This window comes from Oxyura jamaicensis, chromosome 5 (assembly GCF_011077185.1).
Source record: "Oxyura jamaicensis isolate SHBP4307 breed ruddy duck chromosome 5, BPBGC_Ojam_1.0, whole genome shotgun sequence".
NCBI classification, from domain to species: Eukaryota; Metazoa; Chordata; class Aves; order Anseriformes; family Anatidae; genus Oxyura; species Oxyura jamaicensis.
The window spans coordinates 28,252,957-28,280,392 of record NC_048897.1 but is presented as its reverse complement, the minus strand read 5'-3'; the positions used below and the strand labels follow the sequence as shown (position 1 = coordinate 28,280,392).

At 46.8% G+C, this 27,436-nt stretch overlaps 1 protein-coding gene and 2 long non-coding RNA genes across 5 annotated transcripts in view; 2 read left to right on the top strand and 1 right to left on the bottom strand.

Moving 5' to 3' along the window:
• TMEM86A (transmembrane protein 86A) overlaps positions 1-27,348 on the top strand; it is a 27,849-nt gene extending 501 nt beyond the window's left edge. For both annotated transcript variants that reach the window (XM_035328886.1, XM_035328887.1), the window contains exons 2-3: positions 16,915-17,179; positions 21,431-27,348. In XM_035328886.1, the coding sequence (XP_035184777.1) occupies positions 16,915-17,179; positions 21,431-21,858 (693 nt within the window). In that variant the 3' untranslated portion in view covers positions 21,859-27,348. The remainder of the gene's footprint in view (positions 1-16,914; positions 17,180-21,430) is intronic.
• On the top strand, positions 661-3,476 carry LOC118168461. The gene is made up of 2 exons (XR_004751570.1): positions 661-1,399; positions 1,594-3,476. It is a non-coding gene; the product is annotated as an uncharacterized LOC118168461 (long non-coding RNA).
• Positions 14,524-27,436, bottom strand: part of LOC118168462 — a 36,817-nt gene continuing 23,904 nt past the window's right edge. For both annotated transcript variants that reach the window (XR_004751571.1, XR_004751572.1), the window contains 2 exons: positions 19,784-19,847; positions 14,524-14,657 (listed from right to left, as the gene is read on the bottom strand). This is a non-coding gene — a long non-coding RNA (uncharacterized LOC118168462). The remainder of the gene's footprint in view (positions 14,658-19,783; positions 19,848-27,436) is intronic.

The window sequence follows — 27,436 nt, the reverse complement described above, 5'->3', positions numbered from 1 at the left end:
GTGCCGTGGGCTCCGTGCCGTGCCGTGGGATCTGTGCCGTGGGCTCCGTGCCGTGCCGTGGGCTCTGTGCCGTGCTTCTCACGGGGCTGCCGGCCGCTGGCGGGATCGCGCCCCCCGCCGCCATGTTGCGCCCCCGGCCCGCCCCGCCGGCAGCTGTGGCTCCAGAGGTTCGCCTCCTTCCCGCCCCGGGCGGCTTTTCGTCTCGCCCTCAGCTCCCATTTTGTTGTTGTTGTTGGGGGAAAAAAATGGATATCTGCTTCGTGTGCAGCGCGCTGCTTAGAGTGGTGCTGCTCGAGTCCGCTGTGGCACCCCTGGGCTCGTCCGCCTGCCCCAGCTGTGGGGTGCTGAGGCGAGAGCCGGGGCCCCGTGGAGCCGCACACTCACCCCAGCTTTCTCCTGCTGCTGCTCTGCCGCCTCCTCGCTCAGCATCACCTTCGTGGCCGCCGTGCTGCGCTCCCTCCGGCCCTCACACACTGTTATGACCCGCAGAGCGCTCTGCTGTTCAGGTGACAGCTCAGGCCAACGCTGGAGCTGGCCGCTGTGACAGTTGGTTCCAGTGACAGTTGGTTTCTGTTGCTCAGTCTATGGCCAAGGGACAGGGACCTGGGTTGGAAGCTGCCTTCTGGTGCCCGTCCCTGCTTCTGGAGGCCACCGCGTCCCACAGCCCTTCCTGCAGGGTGACGGAGCTCACACCGACACCTGGTCTCCCTGGTGAGCCACTTCCACCATCCAACGGACGTGAGACAGGGATGGTGTCACCTGTCTGTCTCATGGGGGAGTCATGAAGCTTAATTAACGCAACTGGCAATAAGGCAGCAACTCAGCGCTGTCCTTTGGCAGAGGACGTGAATAGGTGACACGACGGAGCAAAAGCTAGGAGCTGAGGGAGCTGCGGCTCGTGCCAGGCTGCACTGGCAATACCAGGTCCTGACCCTGCAGGTGAAGGGGAGATGCTTCTGTGCTGGAAGTAGACAGAATGCTTTCAACGAGAAGAGCAGATAAGCTGTGCTGTTAGACACACTGCTTGGCACGTTCCTGTTTCTAGAAAGCGAGGGATTTGGCTGAGTACGCCAGCAGCCCACTGTGTGCTGTAAGAATAGCTGTCTGTTGGTAGGAAAGTTGCCTGGTGCTTTCACTGCAGCACTGAACACCTACTGGTGGTGTTCTGGGTCCCTGCGGACCCGCTGTCATCCTGTTTTGTTGTATTTCGGTTAATGGCTTGCACAGATCACAGCGACTCTGCTGCATTTTCTCTCACAGGTAGAAATCCTGTTTTTCCCCCCTCCCTAACTCACAAAGCCAAGGTTCAAAACTTTCAAATTTCTTTGCCAGCCCTGCACAGCAGCTTGTATTGTCTGATACTTCAGATGAATTTTCCCCAGTCGTTAACATGTACCTGGTAAGTTCATCAGCCGCTTGGGGGTGATTTTTATCTTTAGAGACAGAGGGAAGTAGCTTGTACATTACACCATTGTAAGGCCAAACTACTTTTTATTTTTTCCTTGTGCTTTTCAAAAATAACTGAAGAGGCTTGGTATCTTTGTGCTTCTGTGCCACAAGCTAAATTAATCTAAGTAATGCTTTTGGTTACAGTGAACTGTGTACTTGTAGCTCGGAAATGAAATGCTGCCCTGGGACAATACTTGATTGGCTAAAAACTGGCAGAGTTTGTTTCATAATTCAAAGGGGACAGCAGTTGGCTTTTAAAGCTGGTTATTCGGGGTGGTCCTGGAGTATATATTTCACCTAGGCTTTGAGAAGGGCAAATGATTAAAGCGTGGGTATGTGCTAGGAATTCAGGAATTATACCAGGAACTACACTTCAGGAACATAACTTGGAATGGGAGATGAAAAAGGTGCTTTATTTATTTGCTCTTCTGACATGCAGCAACACACAGTTCTGCTCTGGCTCTGTCCCTGACATGCTAACTCTTTGCTTCACCAAAGGCAACTAACGCAGGCGTGAAGCTGCGGATTGCTGGAGGGATGATGACACTGGGAGCTGTGACCAGAGCTGCAGCTGTTTACCACAGCTGTAGAGGTGGAAGGGGAGGGCTTTGGCAAATGCAAGTCTGATCCTCCAGAGAGATCACAAAAAAAGAGCTGCCAGCCTTCAGTCTGTCAAGGATCTGTTCTTCGTGCATCACCTTTAGCTGTTTTTCACGTCGCTCTTCTCTCGAAGGTGTGCACTGTGATGCTGTGCCATCAGCTGTGCTACAGCCCGCCCAGGGCAGGCCATGATGGCATTGTGCAGCACCGCACAGTGCCCAGGAACATGCATGGGGTGAGAGGCGGGGTGGCTGCAGAGCTGATGGGCTCCCTCCAGCAGGTTGCCTGCTGAAGGGAACAGCAGTGGGTGATCAGTCTGACCGTAGCTAGATGCTACCCCTGGGGCCCAGGGCTTATCTCTGTACCACAGTGCCTTTTGCTGCATAGATAGATCAGGTGTTCGGGGCCAGCATGGCTATCTCTGCTGCTGCACGTGATGGGGGCAGTCTGTGGGGGCAGCACCTGAGGCATAATCAAGTTAACTACTTGAATTGATTTGTCTACAATGCATGTTCTCTCCTAGTGTCCTGCAGCATCAGCCTCAACAGGGAAGACGCTAGAAGAGTGCAGCTCAGAGTGATTTGATTTTGTTTCCAGTTTTCAAAGCTATGGCCTTTGTATATAACTGCAGCAGATGGCCCGCACTACTTAGGCACAACCTGATCTCCTGCGTCACCCCCACTAAGACACTCTTGTAGGAAACGTGACAGGTTACTTAAAACACTGAGCTCCAGAGCTGCTGCACAGCTGATAGCTGGAAGAAACCACTCAAGGAGACACAAACGGTGGAGAGGAAGCCAGGGAGGCAGCGTGGGTAGGACTGCTAGTTAGTGCCAGCTGCCAGGTGTGCATCGTGCCCTGGGGGCTTGGCATGTCCGCCCCATGTGTACAGGGAGACTGCAGCGCGTTGCATAGCTAGCCGAGCTGTTCTCTGGTGCTGCACAATGCAGTTGTGATAAGGGGGGAGAGTGCCCATGTATGAATGAGCCTGGTGCCAAAATACCTTTTAATGTATTTTGCCAGGTTCTCAGCAGGGGTAACGCTTTAGGGTCCTGCTGATGTGGAGTCCAGACCTGGAAGGAACTGGGCTGTGGCAGCGAAGATGTGTTTGTCTGCCGGTCCTGCTCCATCTGGTGAGCAATGCTTGCTCTGGTTGGAAGTCACCTTGGAGGGAAGCTTTTGCTGCTTATTCTGCTAGGCAAGCAGGAGCATCCTGCTTAAAAATTGATATTCCTGATTAAGAGATATTCCTGATATTCTCTGATTAAGAGCTGCGATTTCCGCATAAAGGTGGCTAGGGTAAGAGCCTAGGGTTGGAGAACAGTACTAATAAGCGGCACATTTTCTTCACAGATATGTGAGGTTTAATTCTCTTCTTATTCAGTTGTCATTGGTCTCATCTTAATAGAAGTCCTCCCTGAGACTGCCTTGTTAGTAATTCTTTTCCTGTTGGTGTTATTCTTGTTTTGTTGTTTTTTTTTTTCCAGTAGTAGGTGAGCAGGTTTCAGCATTGGAGCATTGGGCTGTAGGAGATTGCCTTGCCCCAAAGATTTCTCTACCCAGCAGCCGTTGTGATTGCAGGGGCTGCAAGTGCAGAGCAGATGAGCCTGGAGACGTGCAGTCATTTCAGCACTTACGTAATGCTCAGAGGGACCCTGTTTTTCCCTTAAATAAAGTTAGGGCTAAACTAAGCACAGAGCTTCACACATCACCTTGAGAAAATCTGGGCATAGTAAAAATGAAGACATCGAGAGGCTGAAATAGGTCTCTTCTGGGGGCAGTTTATAGATGACACTGCTGTCCTTTTGGGCGAGATGAATTGTGGGCTTCATCCCTACAATCATCTGTACAACATCCTGTCATTACATGGGCTAGGCCATGAATTACATGGCCTAGCACAGCCCTGTTCGGGACAGATTGTGCCTGAAAGCCATTTGTTAACAATCCTCATCCTTTCCCTTTTGTTTTTTGACGTACTTGCATCTTTAAATGGAGATAGCTGGACTGGGGAAGAATACATTGTTTTGGCTGCATCAAGCAAGTCAAGCCCTTGTTGCCTTCCCCCTGCATGGTGCCCCGCTGGGAGCAGCCCCTGTCACCCCCTGAGTGGAAGCAGGGTGTCACTGTGGAGGAGCATGAAGGTCACTTAGAAAAACTGGATGCCCCCAGAAAAGCAAAGTATGCCCTGGAAAGGTATTCACCAGTAAAATATTGAATAGGGATGGAAAATTGGGTGGGTTATCCATACACTGGAGCTTCTGAAGAAGGACCAAACCCTACTGATGGAGATGATAACAGAAAGCCAAACTGCTTTTGAAAACAAGAAAGCCAGATCACACCTTGAACTATTTCAACTTTTCCTTTTTGAATAGAGGATGTTATTTCTGCATTAAGGAATAAAGCATTAGTAACCATCTAAGAACTAACTCTTACAGTATAGAAGTATATTTTAATTGTTCTCTTTGTTTACACCCAACATTGTTGCTTTCATTATATTTTTTCCCATTACTTAAATGCCTCATAAACTGGGGTTTTATTACACGGGAGGCCTATAAACATGCACATTTATATACCACATCAACAGCTATGAAAATATGGCACTTGTATAAAAAGCCAAGCTTGTTTAAATGAATTATAGAAGAGATCTCTAAACTCTGCAATCAATGAAATAAGGGGGGGAGGCATCACCTCAGGTAAGCTTAGCAGGATTTCAGTAACGTTTATGTGAGTCACACCTTTTGGGAGGAGCCTACAAGCTTTGGCCCTACTGAGCTACAGCTTGCGCTGGTTTATGCTAGCAAGAGTCCAGGCATAGTGGTGTGCCATAATTTATATTTTTAAGACTGAACTTGGGCATTTTTGCAATGACATTATTATCCTTTGCTGTTGTAGCTGTTGCTATGACAGGCTGGTAACTGAAACTAGGGGCTAGAAAGTCTGGGCTTTGCTAATGTTCTTCCCAGCCCCAGCACGGTTGCATTAAGCAGTTAGAGCTGATCACTTCTGCAGGCAGTGCTGGAGATTAAAGGCTTCATTCACTCAAGTGTATCACTCAAGTCACATGCAGCTGTTGTTCCGAGTGTGCTTTGTGTATTAAGATTATGGGTCCAGTTCTGAAGCCTGTACTTACACAGAATTCCTCTTAAAAGTGTTTCTGCCGTTCTCTTTTCCTCGTCAAGTATCTATATCCAAAACACACCGAGTATGACAGAAGAGCCAAAGTTATCTTTCTCTGTGGGTAACTGCATAATACTGATGAAATAATAACTCCAGTGAAATGAGACTCTTAGAAAAAGATGGCATCTGGCACCCGTCTTCTGCTAGCATGTGGAAACTCTTGAACAGTGAAAAGATCATTAGTTACATAACTCCCTTCCCCCTGGAGGCCAGTGCAGATATTATATTAGCACTTAGTTTTTCTACTGCCCTTCACATCATACAAACAGCCACTAGATTTGTAATTACAATAAAGATACAGATCTTGCTTATTGCAGCGTGCCCAAAATGGAGGTGATAGTTATTGCCTCTTCTGGCCTGCTTGTGCCCTTCCTATATCCGTTGCTTATATTGCCATAATCTAAATAGCATTTGAGGTAATGGCAGGTTTCTGCATGACAAGCGTGTCAGCGCAGAGCATCCCTCTGTGTAATGTTGAATGTGGACTAGGAGCGGGTTCCATGCCCCCCCAGAGCTGCAGGGTGGTAGGTGGGCTAGGTGAGAACTTGCCTGTCTGGCAGACTTTATTGATCCATGCCAAGGTGCTGGGGCAGATCCTCAGCCTTGCAGGAGACTTTTTGTCTGCTGTGGCTTTAGCAGAACTGGGCTTGTGCCGGCTGAGACCATGGCTTGGCTGCTGTACTCCTATTTGCTTGTGTCTTCTGGTTTTGTTGTGGCATTAGTCAGAGCCAACCAGGGCTCTTGGATAGCAACATTGACTTGTGCTCCATTGCAAGAGAAACTAAGCTGGTTGCGTGACTTTTCCCTGCAACCCCGATAGAAAAGGAGCGTGATGTTAAATCACGTACTTGAAATTTATCATTTAACTGATGCTTATGAAGTTTTCAGGATTGTTTGTTGGTTCATGCCCCGTGCATGCATGCACTTACACCACCCTCAGAGTAAAGGACATACCTGTGCTACACAGATGCACGCTTATTTGTGAGTGCATCTGTGTGCCATTTGTATATGCAGCAGGGGTTTTGTAATTGAAACCCTTGATGCCTCAGTGTGAATCCTGGAGTGCGTGGGTTACTGTTTGCATAGGCTAGTGTTTGCACCTGGCATCCTATCTGCACCCTCATGTTGAAATTGGCCATGAAAGTCCAATTAATCTTCATGTAATTTGTGCCTGACACTGGCTGGTCCAGCTCACAACATCTTGGCACACGATGTAGATATTGGTAGCAAACTTTGTGACTCTGCTGTCATACCTTGACCTTTCATCCTCCTTAAAGTGTGTATTAACTCCATTATAAAACGAGGAGGGCTGCTACTGTGTTTTTATAAGGTATCAGAGCGGTAACTCTCTAAATACACATCCTTATTGGGATACATTGCTATTCCCACTTCTAATTTTAACATCACCGTTTCACAAGCATTCAGCCTGCAGGCCATGATATACAGGTAGAGCATTTCATTCAGCTTTCCATTAGGCACAAGACAAGCAAAGCTGTTCCCTCCTGGATTTCCCAGCACAGCCCTGCTTGCATTTTCCAGATTTTATTGCCTATCTTATTGCAGCCCCTTGCAAGTATTCATACAGCAAAAGTCTCTTGCATGGAGCTGCCAGCTCTCCCAGCCAGCCACTGGCAGCCTCCTTCCCCTCCTCTGTCTGCCCTGCCTTCCTTTTGCTGTTGCAAAAACCTCTCCTGGCAGCTGTGCATGAGTTTCTTGTGTGAGCCAGAAAGGTGAGCTGCAGAAGTGCCTTTTGGTGCCTGAGGCAGTTTCACCCTTAACAGGTCTTTGGGAATGGCTGGTGGGGCTGGTATAGCCTGGCCTGTGTCACCTGGTGCCTTTGGTACATTAACGGCTCTTCAGCTGCTGGGGCTGTGGCAGCACACATTCCTGACACACACTTTATTTAGATTTGCATTGTCCCCCACAGGTGGCAGGTAAAATGAGGTCATCTCTGCTGAAGAAGTTGCTTCTGGATGGAAGGGCCTCCCTTTGCAGAAGAGTGTGATGTAAATAGTGACAAGTTTCCTAAGAACTTGCACTCGTAGCCTGGGAACCACCCCCAGGATGAGTTGCCGAGACTTTTCTCTAACCAGCAGAAATGTTTTACCTGGATTATAGTGTGACAAGCCACATGCCTGCCCCTTCTCATCCTGAGAGGAACGGCCTGGGGCTGCCTCTGCATGTCTCAGGATGTTGGCTGGATCCTGAAGCTCCCTGTGGCTTCACAGCCACCCTCTACAGTCTCAGGCAGCGCTAGGGGATGCAGCCCCACCTGACCTCACTCACCGAGGAAGGGTGCATGCCCTGGCAGTGGCAGCACCACAGCTCCGATGAGTAAAGAGAAAAGACAGATCCATTGTGGTCTGGGTTTTTAAATATCTGCAGGGGCTTCTTTTGTGAGTGTTACAGCAAAGGAAATGTTTGGAGGGGCTTTCTGTTTCATAAAAAGGAAGATGTGAAATGCCATGAGGGAAAAGCAGTCTGCTCTGAGATAAGATGCTGGCAGGCAAATGCTATTTTTTTTTTTTTGCTTTCATTTCTGAGAGCCAGTGGAGTACCCTGAAAGCATTAGTCTATGACAGGTCCCTCAGCCCCTGCAGAGACATCTGAATTCTTTACTGGTCTAACATTGTTGGTCACTGGCAATGGTACATTGCCGACCACACTCCGAAGGCGATCTCCAGAACTGTTGACAGCTATAGGATTGCTACAGATGGGGAGTCAAACATTTCCACTGCAGGTTATTTATTTTTATTTTTATTTTTAAATAGCCCTGCTTGTGGTCTTGTGCCAGCCCAACAGACAGAGCAGATGACGCTTGGAAAAGGAAAAAAGCAAAACTAACCCAAACAAAACAAGTCCTAACAAAAACATACATCTGAGCCAAGCCTTAAGTTCAGGATGAAATGTGTTTGTCTGTCATTTGATTTCATGAGTTAGCATCTGCTAAAGAAAGGCTTCCACATCTTAAAGGCTTCCCTGGGAAGCCAAGGGCAGACACCCCCGTGACTCTGCGTGGCATTGACTGCTGCAGTGATATCTCACCTCGCCTGGTGTCAGGGCTCCCTGCTGATAGTGGCAGGTCCTGCATAGTAGAAGCAGGTCCCAGAGATGCTGTTGTCAACTGCCTGTTGACAGCAGTTAGCTGAGCTAGCCCAATTTCTCCTGTTTGGTACAGGAGATACCTTTATGGATGCTGTAACTTCCTTATTTGCTGGAGGGAACACTGTGGTCCAGTGTCTCAGTATAGCTTTGGGCAATGCTGTGGTTAAAAAGGCAAAGACCAAGAGTGTTCTCCTGATGCAGTGTGGCACAGGCAGTGCCCTAATGTGCTGGACAGGATTTCCTTGGCTCCAGAACCACCTGCCTCTGCTTTAGGCTGCTATGCCTCTGTTCCCTCACATTTCTAAGGCTTCCTGCAGGAGTCTGTTGAAGGTGAGACTCTGGTTTCCTGTTGGTGGCTTTCCCCCTCGCTAATTTACAGGTGTTTGGAGGTGCATTTTTTAACTCAAAGGTATAGCAGCAGAGAGCTACAAGGTTGGAGAGCTCTCGGTTCACACCGGTTGCTGAACCAAACTGGCCTCGAAAGCAGCCCCACGAGCAAGGCCAGTGCGACTGCTCAGGATCCAGTGTTTCTTGATTTCTTCATTAAAGAACTGAAGATGAGACGGGACTGCTGTTATATTTGTGTTGTACACAGGCATTGTTATTTCTGTGTGAGCAGCAGTTTGGCATCTCCTGCCCTACCTGCCAGCTTTGCCTGCTACTGCAGGTCTCCCCTCCCTGACTGTTCTGCAAGGATTCATGGTAGTAGCTCTTATGCTGTACTCTGGAGAATGCCACAAAGCTTGTCTAACGCTCCTAATCTATTTTAATTTACAGAGTCATTTATTTAAATAACTTTCATAGGTTACGTGTTCAGTGCAGTCTTTTCCTATAACCTGTCCAGGACAACCCCCTTCAGAAACTCACTCCCATCACAGCATAGCTAAAGAAAAGCATTGGGCAGTAGGGGCTCAAGCAGTGTCCTAGGCTAGACAGACAGCAGCCTGTGGTGGAAAAACCACACTTGGAGAGCATCAGGAAGGAGACCTCGAGAGCCACATCTGCAGTCTCACGTGCTGGCACTCCCAGGACATGGTGAGCCCTGCTCATGTGGCTCCCCAGCCCCTTGAGGCAAAAAGTCCCTCAGCTGGGTGGCTCTGTGGTGTCCGTGCTGTGCCCAGGCATGCTGCCTGGCTGCAGGGATTCGAGCTGTGATTTCCCCTGAGAGAAGCTGACCCTGCAGGCAGAGGCTGCCCTGCTGCCAGGCGGCACGTGCTGGCAGCTGTGGGGAGCCTGCTGCTCCACGTTTGCTGCCTTCTCGCTGCATCCTGGGGAAGATGCGTGTATAGAAGATTTTAACCTCAGTGCTGACAAGTTTTCGTTCCCCCCTGTGGTTAATCTGGAGATTAGGCTGAATTTTGACTTGGCTACAAGTCAGGCAGGATTTCATCTTGGAAACAAAACTTTTTGTTGCGGTTCTCGTTTCTGCATGCAGCTGTGTAGGGGGTGCCCTTTTTAGATGCCAGTTTGATTAATCCTCAGCCATTGCCTGCTCCCCTGTGTCTCCACCAAAGGGTGCTTTTCTGATGCCAAGAACTCGTGCGGCAATATATCTGAGCTCACCACCCAAGGATTGGAAGGGCCAGTGCCAAAATTTTAATTGTATTTTTATGGCAAGTAGCCATAGCTCTCTCTTAAAAAAGAAAAAGAAGAAAGAAAAAGAAGACAAGTATTTCTAGCTCTTGACTGTTTTGGTCCATTGGAGCAAAGCTGGGAAGTGTGGCTGGAGCTTACTTTGCTTAAAGGGGAGGTGATGCAGTTGAGCCATGGGGAATAGGAGAGTGCTGAGGCTGCTGTGGTCCAGGGAGGGAGGAGGAAAGCCAACAAAGCAGCATTGGTTTGCAGGAGGAGCTGAATATACTCCTTTCCCCCGGGCTGCAGTAGCTGCCTGGGGCCTACTGCCCCAGCCCAAGTGGCTGAGCAGGGAGGATTGTCCCACTGCGGGTAGGAAGCGTTCAGGCCAAGCCCTGTTACTTCTGGCTTGTGCTGAACAATGGAGGCTGTCCTGGCAGACGAATCCAGGTGTTTTGACCGCTCGCAAACAGATCTGGCTGGGCAGCTGAGCACGAGGCAACTTTCACTGCACCACCCTTGTCAGAGAAGCAGAGGCCCTGGGTGGTGAGGGGTGCCAGCAGCTGCAAGAAAAGGCTGCAAGAAAATGCTGCAAGGCTTGGCCAGGCTCGGGGCATGGCATAAGCCTGATGCAGCCAAACAGCCCATTATCAGCACTCTCCCAAAGGAGAATCGTGTACCTTCCTCGCTGGGTGATTTATTAGGTGTTATAAAAGTCAATTTTAGATGCAGCCTCTATGGCCTTGTCTCCACCTGCAGGGAGGACCGTTCTTTTATCACCCTGAATTTCCCGCAGCAAGCGGAGACTGTTCAAGAGCCATCTGCCTTGGATACTTGACTCATGGCACCTCCAACACAAGCATAAGCCTTCTTATTAATACCCACTTGCACAAATATGTTGCACTAACACAGTATTTCAGGCAGGTAGATTGGCTGGTTCAGTGACTCTTTGCCACCATCTGTAAACAAATGCTTTTTCTCAGAATTTTATTCAGGAGCAACTTGGGACATGTATGAGCTAGTGCATTTCTTGACGAAAGGCAAGCGACTCTTCCCAGGAGCAGGTTTGCTCCTCCAGGGGAGCAGAGGTGGAGGCACTTACCATCTCAGGACTGTCCCCAGCCAGCCCTCCTATCTCAACAACCCCATGGAGTAAAAAGGGATGGCTGGCCAGCCCCTTTCCATCTCATCAGTCTCCTTCCAACCCAAACTAGTCTATGATTGCATGGTTCTGTGTTGCACCGTCTGAGCAAGGGTGGGAGCACCCAGAGGATGGTGGCCTTGCAGTCAGCTTGCAGGTTTGTGGCCAGGAGTTGCCCAGCACAGCTGCGTTTCTCCTTGGCTTAGCAAAAGCTGATGAGGTGTTGAGACCTGGGGAAAATTGGCTGCCTCTGGCTAGGATCTGTGCACACACGGGCTTCTCTCCTTAAGGCCTACCCTTTTTGGATAAGCACAAAGTCAGGCTTTCCCAGCTGCTCCACAGAGGAGCCTGTTGCATGTACATATTCAATGTCCTAATTGTGGTGCAGCCCCAGGCCGAAGCAGCACCAGACTGTGCAGAGCATTGGCAGTGCCTTGCAAAGAGCCACAATTGCTGGGGAATGAGAAAATGAACCATAGGCTCACAGTGGCATCATAATACACGGCACCAAAGCCACATAAATACTTACTGACACACAGCGGGGTAGGGGCTGTTGTCACAGTACAGCAGAACCAAGGCCGGATCCATGATGGACAATGCCAAAAGCCAGGAGAAGCAGCTCAGGCCTGGATACACAGTACTCAGCCTGCCAAGGCCAATGGGAGGGACGGGTGGAGGACAACAGCCCAGCTTTTCTTGGCCAGCATGCATGGTTGTGCTCAAGTGTTGCTAGGTGAAATAGCTGGGGTATTATTTTTCAAACACTTTTCCTGGAAAGCAGCATTTTACAGCCCAATGGGTGTGAGCCATAGCTCCACAGCTGTTGGGTTGCAGAGGCTGTACGCTCATTATCTGCACGGGCTGATTTAGGGGGCTTGCAAAGAGAAGAACATACTCCACATTGTTTCATGGGGCCAATGTGAGACTGGTGCACTTTGTCCAGCTTCAGCATTTCAAAGCAACAAGCTTCTGATACTTTTCTATACCTTAAGAGTCAGATGCCTCTCTCTCCCTGTGACAGCTGGATTTTCTTCATCCTATCTCAAGTCCATTGCTTCTTGTTATGCCCCTTTGTGCTTTGGTGCATAGAGAAGCTTGTCATCTCCCTTAGGGTGACTCTGTCAAAAGCACACGTTTCAGGAATGAACCCACTTGTGATGTAGATACAGAAAACTGGCTCCAAAATGTGAAAGAAAATGAGGGTTGTGGCTTACATGTATACATGTACCTTTGTGGATGCAGCCTGTTATTGGATAGAGGAGCTAGCTGTAAATTTCTGGCTTGTTTACATGCCTGCAGCAGTCAGCACAGGCCATCTGTACTGCTGAGGAGCAGCATAGATGGTCCCCAGGTCGCACACCATCATGAACATTGGTTTATACAGATGCGAATCATTAGCATCTCCCAGTGCACAGCAGAGAGCTGTGAGAAGAGACCTCCCAGCAGAGATCCCCAGGCTCTCGGCGAGTCATCAATAACTAATTTGCAGGTATTGCTTGGGGGCTGTGTCTATGCATATATATATACTTCCTGTATATATTTTGCACATTGGGAACTTTTTCCCTGTCTTTATTACCCAGCATCACTTCTTCAGGTCTGCCACTTCTGTAGTTGTATTTCCTCATCGGCTAGCCTCACCTCTCAAGAAGTCTTGCACCAATACCAAACCACAGCATGGTTGGAGTACCTGTGTGATAGCATCATCTGTCATGCTGAACAACAGCAACAAGGAAATGAGCAATATTACAAACTGGAGCAGAGTAAGAATGGACAAAACAAAAAGGACAAAACAGCTATGCATCCCTAGCAGGGAGCTGGATATCCAAACCCAACCTCCAGAGAGCTGTGTGTACCAGTGCCAGGTTCTGTTTGAAGATATGGGTGTACATTTCTTAGCGAGAGCCCGGACACAACTTCCTCAGAGTCTGCCTTAGCTGTGGAGGGTTTTGTTGGACTTGGTTGGATGCAGATACTTTATAAATGGTAGTTTGACTGTAATGTCACTACTACAGGCATAGTGGCTTTACAGCAATTTAAACTATTTTTTAAAGACTCTAAATAACTTGGAAATCATAGGAGTTGAGTAATTGCCCTCAATTATGCTCAGCTCAAAAATTCAAAACTTGCAAACATTGTTTTGTCATTGTATTCAAGATGTTTTCCGGACTGCATGTCAGCCTAGATTAAATTAGCAATAGAAGAAAACAAGTAAGAAAAATGCAATAGCATTTGTGACAAAATGGTGAAACCCACCTTAAAGCCATAAAAATTGCATACATTAACAAAAAGGACCTTGCCACCTGCAGCAAGTACTTCATTTTCCAACACCACAGCACAGCCACATCTCAAGTTCTGTCTCTAAGACTCAAGTGCAAAGGAGATGGGTGGTTTGATGCAATTTACCCACCCAGCCAAGCAATAATGTTCCCTTCACTGAGGTGCAGGCAAGTCCAGTCATGGATTATGTGCTTGGCTTTCCTCAGGCCACAGCCTCCACTCATGTTGGTACGTTGCCTCCCAATACTAGCTGTGACTTGTCCTCCAGATGGCAAGTTGTCCCATCCCCTCTTCCTAGGTCCCAGCCATACGTCCAAACATAGGGAAACCCCCCAGCCTCACCCTTCAGTCACCTCAGCATTTCTTGGAGGATTTCTTCCAAATACCTCCAGCACCACACCATTCCAGCAGGATGTGCTGCCTGGACCTCAGCAGAACCTGGACCTCTCTGCGAATGGTGTCCCTCATGGGCACTTGCGTTTGTCACAGCCAGCACAGGGGCTCCACTGAGCCACAGCATTCAGTAATAGGCAAGGGCATGTTTTGAAATAACATTATTTGAAGTATACTTGTAGAAAAGTTGTAAAGGAATAAAATGTTAATGCTGAGAAGCCTGCAGCCCTTCTAGGTCTATTAGGTTATTCTTATGTGAGGACTCTAACTCCCTAAATTCCAGAGTTAGGAGTGAGTAACTGAGACTGGAATCTGACCCTTATGCATGAAAAATTCCTTAATTGTTACTAGAGTGGAAATAATACAAACCATTATTTTAAAATAATGCTGGTCGGGCTTGGAAAATTCACATTCAGATAGTAGGAAATGATAATTTCAAGGTTACCAAGCAAACATAATCTTTCTGCACAAGTGCATATCTTACATTCAGTAAGGCAAGGTTCCTGGGGAAAATGACAAATGTAATTAAAACCTGTCTCATCATGCATGTGCACAGGGGAGGGCAAGCTGTGACTGTAATGGTAACATCCTAGCAGGTGTTTTTATTTTAATATGGGGTATTAAATGAAACTTCCTGTGTTTATTAACCCAAATACTCTAGTGTATGCTTCCAACAGTGCCTCTGTCCTTAGCCAACAAAGCTGAACTTGAATGGTGTCTTTCAGCATGGACTCTGTCTTCAGGAATACAAAGCTACCTACCTTACCTGACACTGTTATGGGAACCTGGAGCATTGTTGAAGCTGCAAATTCTTTTTCTGTCTTTGGAAGCTCGTCTTCCTGACTGGATATCACCGGCTCCTTGTTGTGGTGTAGCAGGGATGCTCCACGGCCAGTGGGGTAGGGAAGATCCTGCCAGAAGTGCTGTCATCTGTTGCCTGCAACTGCAAGAGGATGAATGTGATTGACTACATTTTTAACAAAAAGATTTCACAGGAGGGGAGGGGGCAGATCTGGAGCCAGGCCCCAGCTGTGGAGGTGGCTGGGGACCGTCTCAGTCACTTTGGAAGGGAAGGGTGATGGGTCTGAAGGAGGAGGAGGTTTGTCTCCACTTTTCCCCGTGTTATTTGATAGTTCCCAAGCACACTCGGTGCTTTGAGACTACATGGGCTTTCATGACTTTTACTTCAAGTTCATTTGGTATTTGCTGGCAGAATTCTCCCAAGAAATGCAGACAAGAGGTGGTAAATGGTGATTAAGTTAGACAACCTAAGTAGAGGACTCACGATGGGCTCCCCGTGTAATACAAGGAAGTTAACGGCTTTCTGATGTCCTTCTGTGAGTGAATTGTGTAGCCTGGTTGTTTAATGGAGTGTTTAAAAATTGTATTGGCAATAGCCTATGAATAATGTATACAGGAATAATGAAATACCTTGCTGCTAAGAAACTGCTGATATGCTGGGGAACTTTCCATCAGATGTGAGAACAAAGCACTGTCTTCTCAGGATACCCTTTATTTATGGTCTTGCTGCTTCAGACATCGCGTTCCCTTTTTATACACTGCATGAGAAGATGCCCTCCACTGCCTCTGCCTCTGCCTTCCAGCTTCCTCCAATTCCTTTCACTTATGTCTGTAAAACCTGCTGAATTTTGATGAGTTTAGGCTTTATTAACTGAGCACTGTAAGCAGGGAGTCATTTGCTGTAGAGCCTCCAGCCATTCCAGGTGTCTGCACCAAAATGCACTGCATCAGTGGAAGATGGATGCTGTTTTTGTGTCATGGCAATGGAGTCCCACAAAACAGGAAGCAGAAATAGGGCCAAGTGATTTGGGAAAAAAGGCCAACGGTTCTTTTTCAGGTTTCTGGAGCATGGAGTCCTTGCAAAAGATAAGCAACCATAGCATGGATATTCAGATTGTGATGGGCTCTACAGTATGAACCCAGCTCTGATGCCTCTGAATTTTCCCCATGACTTCTTGCAGTGTATGAGGCCTCTGTGTTTTGGCCACGAGTAGTAGGACGTCATGATACTAAGGGACGAAATCTTGCTTGATCAAAGAAATGATAAGATGGAGAGTGAAGCCCTGCAGCAGGCTGTGCACTCTGGATTTTGCACTGCCTTAGCTGCAGGAGGAAGCAGACATCCTAAAACATCCCTGGACATAGCTCATCAACACTGCAGGTGCATCAGGCAATCACAGTTTCTTCCTTTGCTCCTTTTTTTAGCCCTCAGCTGCATTCCAGAAGTAAATAAAATAGGAGTTTTGTTTCTCATGTGGGGTTTTCCCCACTGGCACTAAAAGGCAGAAGCAGTACAGCAGGGCAGGTGAACACGGTATATATCTTAGGACTGTCCAGAGTGCTCCCAGCTGAGCGTCTGGTGAGAACAGACTCAGCTTGCAGAGTCTGTAGCTCTCTGCTCTGTCTCTGTTTTTTCTTTGTTGTGAACAGCCCAGTGCTCATGCTGCATTTTTCTGTCTGTATTTACACAATAGACCCTGAGTCAAAGCATTTCCTGCAATATGGACAGTATATTATTAGCGTAATGCTAGAACAAAGCAACACGTGATTCATGTTGTTAGTAGTCAGCTGAGGAAGTGATATCCCCACCTTGGAGGCTGATGTGATGGGCTTTGAAGTCATGTGGTGATGCTGACAGCAAGCTCCAGGCATGAGCCTACAGGGCGGGAAAGAGAACGGGTTAGGAGAGAGCTTGTATTCCCAAGGTGATCTGCAACTGGCTAAGCAAGAGGATACACCAAGCCAGGAGTGATTATTAGCACTTTCGTTGGCTTGTTTGCTGCTGGGACACTCCTGGGGGGTGCAGTATTTTCCCAGCTACAGGAAAGAAGGTGTACAAAAGGGGTTAGTCTAAGTACAAGACAGGTGCAAAGACCGCCAGTGAGGTTTGACTAATGGCCTAGATATTTTCAGTAGAATAAATAAATAGAAGAGGTATCTAAAATTCCCTCCATCTCCACCACACAAAACCCATCCTGGCAGCCAAGAAGTGTTTTCAGAAGTTCACAAAGGTCTAGGCTGAAGATTTTAGTCAAGTTCAAGCAGCCTTTTCCTGGGGTAGAAATGCTGCTAGCTGACAGCATACAAAGAAGAGAAGCTTTCAAAAGGAGGGAGACAGTCTGTAGTTTATTCCACTGATGCTTATGATGGTCTTATTAATTTTTTTTTTTTCCTTTTAGGTGAAGAGTGAAGGCCCCAAACTGGTGCCCTTCTTCAAAGCGACGTGTGTCTATTTTGTCCTCTGGCTGCCAACTTCCAGCCCCTCCTGGTTCAGTGCCCTAATCAAATGTCTGCCCATTTTCTGCCTGTGGGTTTTCCTTCTGGCTCATGGAATTAACTTCTTAGTGGCACACCGTAGTGCCAGCCGCATCCTAGCAGGACTGATATTCTCGGCAGTGGGAGATGCCTTTCTCATCTGGCAGGAGCAGGGCTACTTCATTCATGGTGAGTGCAGTGTGAGTCTTAAAGGGATGCCACAGTGCTTGGCTGTTACTCTCTATTTAGTAATGAGTTGCTGGCCATGTGTTTTGTTTATTCATGTACAGCTTAAGTGCCTGGTAGTGTGAGGCACTCATCCCTAGACTAAAATCCATTGCAGTTAGAGGAGTCACATCGTGGATGAGTCTCTTGAGCTTACCTGGAGGTGCCCTGGAGTCATAGAGGTAATTGGTGCAGGTTTGATTCCCTGGCACGTGCTCATAGCATCTCAGCTGGCAGGAGCTGGGAAAGTGGCATGAGCAGAATGTCCGGGGAAGAGTCAAAAACTTATGGCACTCAGCAGCTGCCATGAAGCTACAGGAAGTATCTACCTGCTGTCCCTCGGCAGTGAGATCTGTCAGCCCTTCTCTATAAGGATGCAGAAATAAGATGCATGGTGCAAAGATCTTCTGTAGAGAACAGATAGAAAAGATCCTTACATTTTAAAAGACAAGTCTATAGCCTGCTGGAGGTGTTTAAGTGAATGTTAGGAACCAAAGCATCAGAAATCTTGTCCTACTTGCAGGTTCATCAGCATGAATTACGCAGCCTGTTGTAAAAATATGGGAGCTGGTTTTGCAAGACATGTAAATGATGGGGAATTGAGGGCAAACCTTACCACAACACCCTGTCATCTCTACAGAAAGATCCACATCTCTCAGAGCAAAACAAGCTTGTTTTATTTCACTTGTTTGCAGACTAGAACATAATGATTTAGATTAATGATTTAAAGCCACACTGAGCCTGCCTGCAGCAACACTCCCTGTGGCCTTGGACTGTCACAAGAAATCAGCAGCAGTTGAGTCCTTCGCTTAACTGCACTGGTGGGGTTTGTGAAGTCAACTTCACCAGCAGGGATCTTATTTAACATCCACCTGTGACTGTCCCATTGGAAAATGTGATGAGATGGGGCAAGTTTTCTGACTTCTGCTGCTGTCAGCTCTGAAAGTCAAAGGCTTATTTTTTACCCCTTTTATGATGTCAGTATTTAGTTTTATTCTGGGATTCCCACAAGCTTTGCTTTCTTTATGGGAGGAAAGTATGTGAAATGCCAGATATGAAATGCCAAAAGCTTTGAATCTGGTTTTAATCCTGCTTCCCAAGGGTTTATCCAGATCTCTTTAAAAGTTCATGTAAAAACTCTTACTGATTTTGTTGGACTGTAGATTAGGCCCTGAGGACTGGATCCATTTGGCTGAACTTTGTGGCCATGTTGCTGAGAAGCTCCATCCATCTCTTGGGGCACTGTCCCATCTGTGCTGAGGGTGTTGGCATTCCCACCAATGGGCCTCCTCCTAACGGGTGCCTGGCTCAGCACAAGTCACCTCGGCCCAACTGCCCATGCTTCTGTTTTGCCTCCTGGAGCTGCTTCTTGAGCTGTGGCTTGGAAAACATTCAAGACCCAATTCTCACCATGAATGTTTTTGTACAAAGGCTGTGCAGAGGTTCCCCGTTCCCATAGCTGGGATTTCTCTGAGTGCCCTCTCTGATTTAATGCTAGAGGAAGGTTGACCTGTCACAGCAATTCAGCATCTAGTTAAAGTGTTTTAATCTGCAAATAAGCTGGATCTTTTTCACAACTGAGATGCATGGCTTTGTGGGTTTTGATCCATTTTTGTTCTTGATTTAAGAAGAATGTTTGTTTAGCTGTCTTAGACCATTTAGAAAATCTCTGCCTTGATCCTAGCTGTCTCCTGTCTGCCTCAGTCTGTCCTAATCTGAGCTACTGCCTTCTGTATTGAAGCGCTAACATTTGTGTTTCAGCTGTCAGCAGATAAAGTGTACCACTCCACTTACTCTGTCACCTTTCCGGCAAAACGTATTTTCTCTGATTTAAAATACAACAGGCTGCTGTTGTTGACAAATGACAACATTGAAACTTTCAACATTATCCTTTGTGGGAATTTCAAATTTCAGAGGAGTAAGAGGAATTATTAGACAAAAATGTACTTTTTGGCTTTCAGGCAGAAAAAAAGGGTTGGGAAATGGGCTGAGATGAATAGCTTTTGAGACAATGAGTTTATAAAAGGACATTTGTTCATTATTTTATAGGGAAGTGAGAGCCTGGGAACTTACTCCTGGCACACTTGACTTCTTTCATTTTTGCTGTTTCAATCCACTAATAACAAGCTATTTTCTGACTAGTGCCTTACTGGATTTAGAAGACAGTTTACAGCATGAACATCCACATCCTTTAATAGCTGACACTTAGAAACAATTTATGCATTTGGTGAAGAAGATGGGGACCAACAGAAAGGACTCATTGCCAGTGTGAGGGGAACTCAAGAAGCAGGGAGGGAGAAGGAAACCTGGGCTCTCTGATTCCATCTAGGTAGCCCAGAATAAAGCAGAGAGGAGAAGGAAGCGGACAGAGGGAAAAGGCTGATCTGTCTGGTGTAGTCAGAGGGCTGAGCCAAAAGCTGAGAAATACAAGAGAAATGCACCCCCCTCCCTGTACAGCTGACACAGGTTTCCCCAGTTCCTGGCTTGATTTGTGGATGTTGAATGAGCAAACCTGAGAGCTGACTTGTTTGTGGCCAGCCTCACCATGTATCACAAAACCCCTCCTACCTTTCTGGGCTTCTGCTTGGCTGCTTCATCCTGTCTTCCTCTCCTCCCCCTCGCTGCCAGCTGCCTGCATGAAGGACAACACATTCTTCAGTTCCCATCCCAGCACTCTCCACATAATAATGCCATTGAAGGAAAAATCACTCCTCACTGCTAGGGCGAAGTAACCTTCCCCTCCTTACCACCCCCATGGATCTAACCTTTCATGCACTATAAACAGCTTGTCCTAAATCCCTCCTCATTTCTCTCAGTGCTGTGCTCATGATGTGTAACAGCTCTGTGAAACATCACCTTCTCATTGCCCTTCTTTGTACTTCCTTCACGCTGTCCGTGTTCTCCCCTTGCAGACCGGACCCCACAACTAGCCCTCTCCCTCCGGTGGGTTCCCCTCTCATTCCACTGTGGCTGAGCTTCCAGCAGACATCTTGATCTGGTCCTTCCTGAAGGCTGGGAGACACTTCCCCTTCAAGCTGCTTCAGCAAGCATTAGGATGAAGAGGTGTCTGCCAGCGGCAGGTTTTAGTGGCTGCCCTTTATACCACAGCATGGTGCTTTAAACGTAAACAAGCATCCTGCTGGAGGATTTGGTTTCCCGGATCCTTTTCTCTGTTTCACGGTTTAGAGCTGCATGAAAACATCCAGCCATTCTAATAACCTTGCCCAGATGAAGTGGAATGGCCTTTAGCTGTGCCACACATGGGCTTGGGAACCAGAGGAGCTGGACTCAGTTTGTGGCCTACTATGTACAACTGGCAAGACAAGTAGTAGTCAGCAGCTGTACCGACACATGGTGACAGTTTTTGTCAAATGGATTAGTAGCAAGTGAATAACACATGGGCCGTACCTTCCAGTAACCACATCTGGGATTTCTCAGGGGTGCTGCACTTCAAAGAGAAGCTGGCATTTTATATTCACTGATTGTTTCCAGCTAAGGTTCTTTTGAGTCTTGCAAACAGCCATAACATTGTTGGCAGATCACATTGGTGTATGTCCCTGAAATATGTCAGCTGCTCCTTTCCAGCTTAGGTTTCTCCTAGCTACAGGCAGAGATGTAGTAAAAGCCAGATTTAGTCCTTGAGTGCCTTGCCTTTGGGTTTGTGACTAAATACGGTCAGATTTTGTGTCTGAATTCAGGGGGATCGCTATCTTCTCACATTTTGTTCTGATACTTCTTTGATTCCAGCCTTCCTGTTCCACATGTGACCTAGGAGTGAAGTGCTTCAGATGACAGATATTTAGAGGGGATGATCTTTGCTCTGCCTTGCTCCCACTCTTCCAACCAAAGCAGGGAGGAGGAACACCTGAAAAGCAAGCAGCTTTTTTTCTTCCGCAGCAGCTTGGTTCACCTGGCTTCTTGGCAAAAATGGCTTGCACCACAACAGTCATACTCAGCTGCAGATGTACTGGGGTATTTTCTTAGGGCAGAAGCCTGATACTAAGGCTGATCTATGCACAGATTTTTATATTAAAATCGTCCCAAGTGTTCAGTGGGGTTCCTGCTGAAATCAAATAAGGGTTGTAACACAGGAAGGACATTATGCCTGTAGTTGTTGCTGTGTATTTCACATCCAATATAACCACATTTTCTTTTGCTACTGACTGGCAGTCACTGATGAAAGTCACCCTTGCTTTGTCAATGCCTCTTTTATAGGTCTGCTGATGTTCGCCATCACACACATCCTGTACTCCTCAGCCTTCGGCATGAAGCCTTTGGACCTGAAGGCCGGCTTCTTGATGGGCCTTGTTTGCAGTTCGTGTTACGCCTTCCTGTACTCCTACCTCTCGGGCCCATTCACATACCTGGTAGCTGTCTACATCGCCTTGATTGGCTTCATGGGCTGGCGAGCGGTCGCTGGCATGCAGCTGTGCAACGACCTCTGGACATGGACCAAGCTCTCGGCCTGCGTCGGCGCGATGCTTTTTATGGTGTCGGATCTGACCATTGCAGTTAACAAGTTCTGCTTTCCTGTGCCCTACTCGCGTGTCATCATCATGGCTACTTACTATGCAGCTCAAATGCTTATTGCACTGTCAGCTGTAGAGAGCAGAGATGAAGAGGACTTCAAAAAGAGGAGCTAGGTGGAGTGCTGACAGTCTGTGAACAATGTGGGTTATATCTCAGGTGCTGTAGCTGCATTCACCCCTGAGAGAGATCTCCATTTCTCTAGGCATATTGGTGATGTTGATTTTGCTTCTTTGAAGCATTACCTTTGGGGCTTTATTTTCAATGGCTTTCTCTGAATATAGCTTACTTCAGTGTGGAGTCCACATCAGAAAGCTTAGACTGTCCCTGCAGTAGCTACTCATCCAACTTTTCCTCCTTGGAAGTGCTGTACTACTGCATTTTACTTGTTAGTCTTGAAACTGATGCTGAATGTCTGGGAATTAGGAGGGCTGACGGAAAGAAGCTTTGGCCACACACTGTGCTGGGAGACTTGCTTTCAATAGGAGGCAGACAGGCACAGATCTCCGCTAAAGCCATAGGTAAAATGAATTTAACCAATGTTTGTCTGTTTTTGTGCATTATGAACTCAATACACAAACTGGAGCTATTTGAGCCTCTGCTGAAAGGAAGCCTGCAGTGAGAGTAAAACCAGCAATTTCAGATGAGGGCTGAGCTTTGGAACAAACAGCAGCATGTGGGACAGACCTTAGCAGAACCAGAATGAAAGCAAAACACCAGGCAGAGAGCACAGAGTAGGAGATGCACTGAGATGAAGTGCTGTGTGCTTTGATCACAGCTGATTGCTGTTCTAGAGCAGGTCTGTGGACACCAGTTGATGTCAACACATATGGCAGAACTTGGAATTTGGTGGGATTTCAGGGACGTCTAGGTAGTTAGGCCAGGGCATTCTGCCCCACCATACATGTGCAAATATGTGGTGTCAGCAGCCACCAGTGACAGCTGAGTTGTCATGGGCACATGAGGAATTTTGATTTTTACAGCAGGACTTGGAGGATGCATCCTATTTGTCTCTAGTACAGCAGATAGGAATCCAAACCTTTACATCTTTCCCGATATTCTAACAGATAACATTCCATATACTCATTAAGCTTTATGATCCTGCTGCTTGCAGCATCTTCTGAATCTCTGTGTGAGCATTTCCCATGTCTGAAATGGCTAGTCAGGGCCCTGATTTTGCAGATTGTTGTGTTTTGCCAGCTGGTGGTAGATGATCAGCTTTGCACCACTTGTTTTTAGAAAGCCCGTTTTCAGCAGAGCTTTGTGAAAAGCACAGTCCTGTGTGTTCAAAGTGCCTGCCTCTTCCTTCTTGAACTCATACAGAGTAGTGACAATGTGAGAGCCATCAGGGCTGGGAAAGCCTGTTTCATTCTGACCCAAATTTCCTCACTTGGTTTGTCTGCCCATCTGCTGAAGCAAGATTACTTCTGTCTTTATGCTCTTAAAAAGATATAGAAAGAAGTTGCCCTGTTTTTTTTTTGTTGTTGTTTGTTTGTTTTTGTTTCTTTTAATACCAGATTGATTTGTGATCATATGTGTATTTTTTCTGTTATTTGGGATATCTGACAGCAAGCTGTGCTGTTGTTTGAAACTCTCTTAAATGTGGTCTTCCCTTCTGTCCATTACAGGGCTGTTCCTGTGGGCTGAGATGCTCCCCCAGTGGCTTGTTTTTAAGACACAGCAAATGCATCTGGGCATGCTAAGGTGGTAGTGAAGGGTTCTAGCACCTCTTCAAACCTGCGGCCAAACTGTGACAACCAAAACAAGACTACGCGTGACTCAAATCCATGCAGGTCTTAATAACCCCTTGCACAATCTTGTACGGGCAGAGCAAACAGGATGGGCAGCCTTCCAGATTGTCCTCGTGGGATGAAAAGTACCATGGTTGCCATACCTTGCGTTCCCAGACCATTCCAGGCAAAAGCCTGGCACTGAGTCCCTGGCACAGGTGGCAGAGCAGGAATTCTTTGCAGGGAGGGCAGCGGGGTCAGGGGGCAACTGAGGAAATGTTACTGACCCTGCTAGCTTTTCCGTTGGTGCTGAGAGGTGCTAAGTGGGTCTCCTGTTCCTCCCCGGCCTTGTCTGCTGGGACCGGGTGCGGAACAGGCATTGCTCCCCCCCCCCCCCCATGACTTCTGCATCAGTGCCAATGCAACCAGTATTACAAAAATCTAGGTTAACCATCCTGACCCCCTGGAATCATCTGCTGCTTTTCAGAGAGAGATCAGAGAGGTCAGCTGCATTGTTGAGAGGGAAAGCATTGTAAATAGCACAGTCTGGTGTAATCTCTTCCCTTTAATGCTGTTGTGTAATACTGTCAGTATTCATTCACCGGTGTATTGGGGCCTGCCTGGAGTAAACAGCAAAGGAATTTAGAGCCATACAACATCTTCATTCATCAGCATTGCTTATCTCCTGGCCGCAGCTTGAACCCTGTAGTGTAGCTCTTTGCAGATGTCACCCTCTGTTACTAAGCTTGACTGTTTGCAAATCTCTTCCTGCAACAGACTGACCGAGCTAAGAGGAAATCTAAGCATTTGAGGTGAACCCCACCATTCTCCCAGCATGTAAACAAAGAGCACACTTGATCCAGCAGTTATTCAGAAAAGGTCCATGCACCCTGAGCTTCCCTGGTGACCACCAGGGGTCTCTTCCAACCTCAGCCATTCTGTGATTTAAAAGTTAGAATTTCAATCTGAGCCATTATCTCTTTCTTTCCCTCTAGAAATGAGCCATCTTCCGTTTCCTGAAGATAGCTGAGTTGCTTTTCTGTGTGCTTTTTCATCTTGGTTTTCTTTTCTATCCTGCTCCATTTCTAGGTTCTGTGGAAACTTGCAAAAAAAGGATCTTTTAAGTGTCATTAGGAGACCTGGTCTCTCTAACCCACTGGCTGTCAGAAGTGCAGTTTCTAGTTGCAGAGGTCTGCAGGTGACACTAGTTAAGACAGCAGAAGCACGTGTAGCCCAAGTGGGCTGCTGCCCCCTCATCATCTCCTCACCCAGCAGGGGCTCGCTGGGACATATCCTGGCCAGCCATGTTGGCTCCATCCCAGTGAAGCAACGGTGTCAGATTGCCCAGGAACATGAGGCAGAGCCCTCAGCATACAAAGTCTGGGAGAGTCCTAGTTGGCTCAGAGGTTTGCCAGTGAAGGCTTTTAATCTTCAAAATTTGTCTCCTACGATACAGTCTCTGCTTTTAATCCATATTACTTGTGTGAGACCTCTTTCCTGGAGGGTGTCTTTCCTGCTGGGAGAAGATGAGCTGATGTGGACATTTACTTGACACAGTTCTGAGTTTCAGAAACCCTGAGAAACACTAACAGTCTGTGAGCAACTGCTTAAATGCCTTTTCAGGGGATTAACACTCTTCCCTTAACCCCAGCAAGGGCAGTCTTCACTATGAAAGGGAGCAAACAAGAAGTGCGAAGGACATGACTGTCTATGGCACCACCAGTCATTCGTAGACCTTCCTGTTGTCTCTCTGCATTGTAAAACTGGAAGGTTTAAGCTATTCTTTTCTTTTTGGGGGTACAGTCTGAGTAGCACCCGCTTTTTGGCCCAGGGGCATTACAGGGGGAATGAAGCATCCCAGTAATGCTGTGTTCCCGGCCCCAGAAGTATCAGCTCTCGTGCTTGCAAAGTACAGAGGTGTTCTTTACAGGATGCTGTACTCAAAGGTTGCTTTGCAATTCCAGTCTACAGTCACTTGAGGCTAAACACATTGTGCAATTACTTTTGTTTTCTTCTATTACACTGTAGTTATCACCCACTCAAAGATCTGTTTGCTCTTTAATTGGAAATGCAGAGAATATATTTCAGCTGTACTTCTGTAGGTACATCCTCCTTGTCTCTGCTCACACGCAACTCCCAGTAAGTCCAAGAAGCAATGCTAATTACAGCAGGTTTTTAAATGCTAGTAATGCTACTGGGCTGTGCCAGTTACACTGATGTCAACAGGGTGAAGATGGTTTAGAAATGGCAGGCTGAGTAGAACAAAGCCATAGGATATTAACGGCTTTACTCCTCCGCTGCCAAAAAAAAATGTATTTGTGCTTAGTACCTGGCTTCTTACTCCTCCATATTGAGGCACCTGCAAGGCTGATTGGTTTAAGAATTACTCTAATGTGGCTTTTAAGTAGACTGCTGAAAATTTCATGTTGTAAACAATGGAGATAGCAGATATATTTCTATGTATCTATTTAAAATTCCCAGGACAAACTTTGCAGATTTTTAGTGATTCTTTTAAGTTTTCTTGTGCCGTAGTTTGACACTGACACCTGTAAGTTTTCATCTTGCTGTCATGGTAATTTGGGAGCTGTTCCGGAAGAAGCAGATCAAAGCAAACAGCAACTGCAAAGCTCAGTGGCAGGTGCCTTGTTCTCTCTGCTTGGATTCTGGATACAGACAGGGACTCTTTTAAGCAGAGGCAGCATAATCATGTTCCTCCCAGGTACTTCTCCTGCCTTTTATCCATGCTTGCTCCTTTCGTGGCCTTGGGTAAGTCACTTAAATTTTGGGGGGCCAGGTCCTCATCCAGTGTAAATAGGTGGAGTGTATGAGAATCAGCAGTCTCTGCCAGGTTACAACAGCAGGGGACCAAGACCCCTGTGTCTGTTCTCATCCCATTTCTAAAATGGGAATATTAGCACTTGCCTACCTCACAAGGATGCTGTAAGGATAAATGCTCATACAGCACTTTGAAGATGTAAAGTGCTATATGTCCCAAGTATTAACGTACTGTAGTGCTAAAAATGCTTCTAGGCCTCTGCAGGACTTCTCTTAAAGCATGGAATTTGTGACTGCCTTTTTGGTTTGCATCAGATGGAAAGCAAATGGAAAATATTTATTCATACTGTCTAACAGGATGGGCTCAGCTGCACTTGAACTCTGAGGAGGTTTTAGCTTAGAAGTCTGAACTCTAATCTCAGTTTTGCAAACGGTTTTTGGTTCTTCTCAAAGCCTCAACCGAATTCTTAGATGTGAACTGTGTATCCAAATTTTGCAGTCTAGTCTCATCCCTGACTGTTAGCTAGAATAAATCTAATCCAGTCAAAACACAGTGCTTTTATAGTCTGCGATGGCTGTTGGAAAGACTGCAACAGAAAACAAAGTCATTCTGTTCAACCTTCATCCTGCGGAAGGTCAGCTCGGTTTCAAGGGACAACTTAAAAAGGGATGATTAATTCCTGTGATTGTAAGTTTACTGGCTTTAAAATCAGCAGAGAGGGAAGGCCTTGCTAGAATCAATAAGGTCGACACATCCTTCTTGAATTATTTCAATTATTTCCTTTTCACCTGAATCAAAGAAGTAGCAGGTTCTGCAGTGAAGAAAGTGCTTGTACCATCAGTCCGAGGGTTCAGAACAAAAGTAGATCTAGAAATACAGCTCTAAGCCATCACCATGTTCTCAATGACTATAAAAATGCCACAGTTCATTGATTTCAAATCTGGACCACAGCTACAAACTACTTGTTTCTGGTACCACTAGCTGCTGTACAAACAAATGAAGGCAAGGAATTACCTAGGAGTGTGAGCTGTGTACATGTGAAATGGACCATAATTTTGAAGCAGCTGCAGTTAAATCTTATCTTAATATGAACTCAGAAGCAAACACAATGCAAAATTTTATTGTTTCTTTAAAATGTATGATGGGTTCTAGTTTTCTTAGTTTGGAGGACATTTTCTTAATGTTATT